Here is a 2,033-nt window from a genome sequence, read left to right as displayed (position 1 = left end):
GCTAGGGGCAGGACGTCCTCCGCTAGGGGCAGGACGTCCTCCACTTGTAGCACTAAACCAGTCAACTTAAACTAAACTGCTTCGAAAAGCTAATAAAAATGTCTACAAACCAGCATCACTGAAATGATGGTTGGAAGTGGCTGAATGAAGGAAAACAATGTATACTACTGTTAGTATTCACGGGTCGTTTCCCGTAAGGGTGTGAATACTTTATGCTGGGATTAGAATCGGACAATATTTGTGTTGATGGTGTAAACCAGGTGCTGTGAGGAGGCTGTGAGGAAGGAGGAGAGTCAGAGCAGCTCAGCAGTGGATGATAAGACGGACATGGAGAAGAGAAGACAGGTAAGACCAACCAGGAAGGGCCTCTTGTCATGCTGCTCCTCCTTGCAGCTCAACCAGGGCTCCACCTGGACCGTGTCCTGCTTCTCCACAGGTTCTGCCTTTGGTTAGAAAAAGGTCTTCTCTGTCTCCCCTCCATCATCTGAGCCCCGCCTCCACCATCATCACAGCCCAGCTTCCACCATCAACTCAACCGGAAACACTCATCTTCAGTTTATAGCATTTTTATGATAAATAAGACAAACTTTCCTCCAGTCTGAACATCATGTTCCTCTGCCATCATGTTTGATTAATCAGTATAAAATAATTAGACTATGATGATATAACCTGCTCACAGAATTAAAGTATCTTTAAAATAACCAGAGTAACAAGCACGGTAAAAGATAAAGTGGCCTTTAAACAAAGTTTTGTAAAAAGGCTTCAAGTCATTCTTCCCATTCTTCATGTGTCTGGGGCCCCCATGGCCCCTGAGACGTTCACACAGAGGCCCCACGCCAACGTTATGGTGTTAGAAACCCGGCATCAGAGAAAGTTACAGTTTATTAAGAGAATAATTACAGAAGCAGAGTTTAATATAAAGGATTTATCCCAATAAAATAATAGTAACTTATTACTGATGAGGTGTTTCAGGCTGAAGGTTATCAGGATGAGGCTCCTCTGGAAGAAATGAGACATTTACATAATGAAACGTGCTGAAGCTCTGACACACAATCAATTCCTGGAACTCCCATTTTGTAATTTCACAGTTATTTAGCTTTTCAACTAACATAAATGATAATAAGCACTAATAATACTAAGTATTTCATGATTAATATCCATAAATATGAATAAATGAAACCATATATAATAAAAATTGGGGATTTACTGATTTACTGTATTTTCTCAACTATTCACTGAATTATGCATATTTGTTTAAAAGAAGCTTGTTTTCATTGATTGAAGTTAATCTCTGTGGATTTAGAGTACTCCTACTTTATTATACTTTATCATACAAAATACAATGCCTTAAAATTACTCCTAAAAGTTCAATGTTTTCAAAAAGTGAGCCTTATGTAAAGTTTTTTATAGTCGCCACCTATAAAAACAACATAGATCTCAATTAGTTCAACATTTTCAACGATACTTTTATTTTTTTTCATGCAAAAATGATTTAGTTCAAAACCAGGTCAGGCTCCGTAGCCTCCTGATTGGACCAGGAGGGGGTGTGATGTGGCGTCAGTGGATTGGCTGAACATGATGAGGTCAGCGGATTCATCTCTGTCGTTATTCAATGCAGAGTATGGATGTGGATCTTCCTCCTCGTCATCTTCAGGAACTGCGAACTGTAGGGTGTCAGGATGGGAACAGATGTTCTTTCCTCTGAGAGAGGTCTAGATCTTAGGGTTGGACGGTTCAGGATCATCTGCAGACATCGGATCGTGGTCCAGACCAACAACCCCACCTCACTAAGGACAGCTGTCTTCTTGTTTCAGGACGTCGGCCCAAGGACTTCTGGGAAGATGAAGCTCAGATCTTTGGAGGTTGGCAGGAGACCACGCCGAGGTTAGACCAGTGTAATCCTTTAAGCTGGGAACCAGTAGCATAGACCGGTGAAGGCTTAGAACTGGTGGGTCCAGTTCAGGGTCTGAATGAAGCTCAGCTGGTCTGAGTGTAGCTGCATGTCGTCATTCAACCGCTGGTTGTCTAGGTGG

At 41.8% G+C, this 2,033-nt stretch overlaps 1 protein-coding gene across 2 annotated transcripts in view; it reads left to right on the top strand.

Annotated features, from left to right (window-relative positions):
• The window catches only part of LOC107097297 (EF-hand and coiled-coil domain-containing protein 1-like), a 27,975-nt gene that overhangs the window by 22,543 nt on the left and 3,399 nt on the right, over positions 1–2,033 (top strand). The window contains exon 5 of one of the 2 annotated variants that reach the window (XM_015394395.1): positions 1,815–1,886. The exons of the other annotated variant lie outside the window; for it this stretch is intronic. Coding sequence (XP_015249881.1) covers positions 1,815–1,845 — 31 coding nt within the window. The 3' untranslated portion in view covers positions 1,846–1,886. Of the gene's footprint in view, positions 1–1,814; positions 1,887–2,033 lie in introns of those variants that run through there. 2 annotated transcript variants of the gene reach the window in all.

The sequence above is a fragment of the Cyprinodon variegatus genome, unplaced genomic scaffold (assembly GCF_000732505.1).
Source record: "Cyprinodon variegatus isolate N-32 unplaced genomic scaffold, C_variegatus-1.0 Scaffold683, whole genome shotgun sequence".
NCBI classification, from domain to species: domain Eukaryota; kingdom Metazoa; phylum Chordata; class Actinopteri; order Cyprinodontiformes; family Cyprinodontidae; genus Cyprinodon; species Cyprinodon variegatus.
Note: the sequence above shows the minus strand (reverse complement) of the source record. Positions and strands in the feature narration are given on the sequence as shown.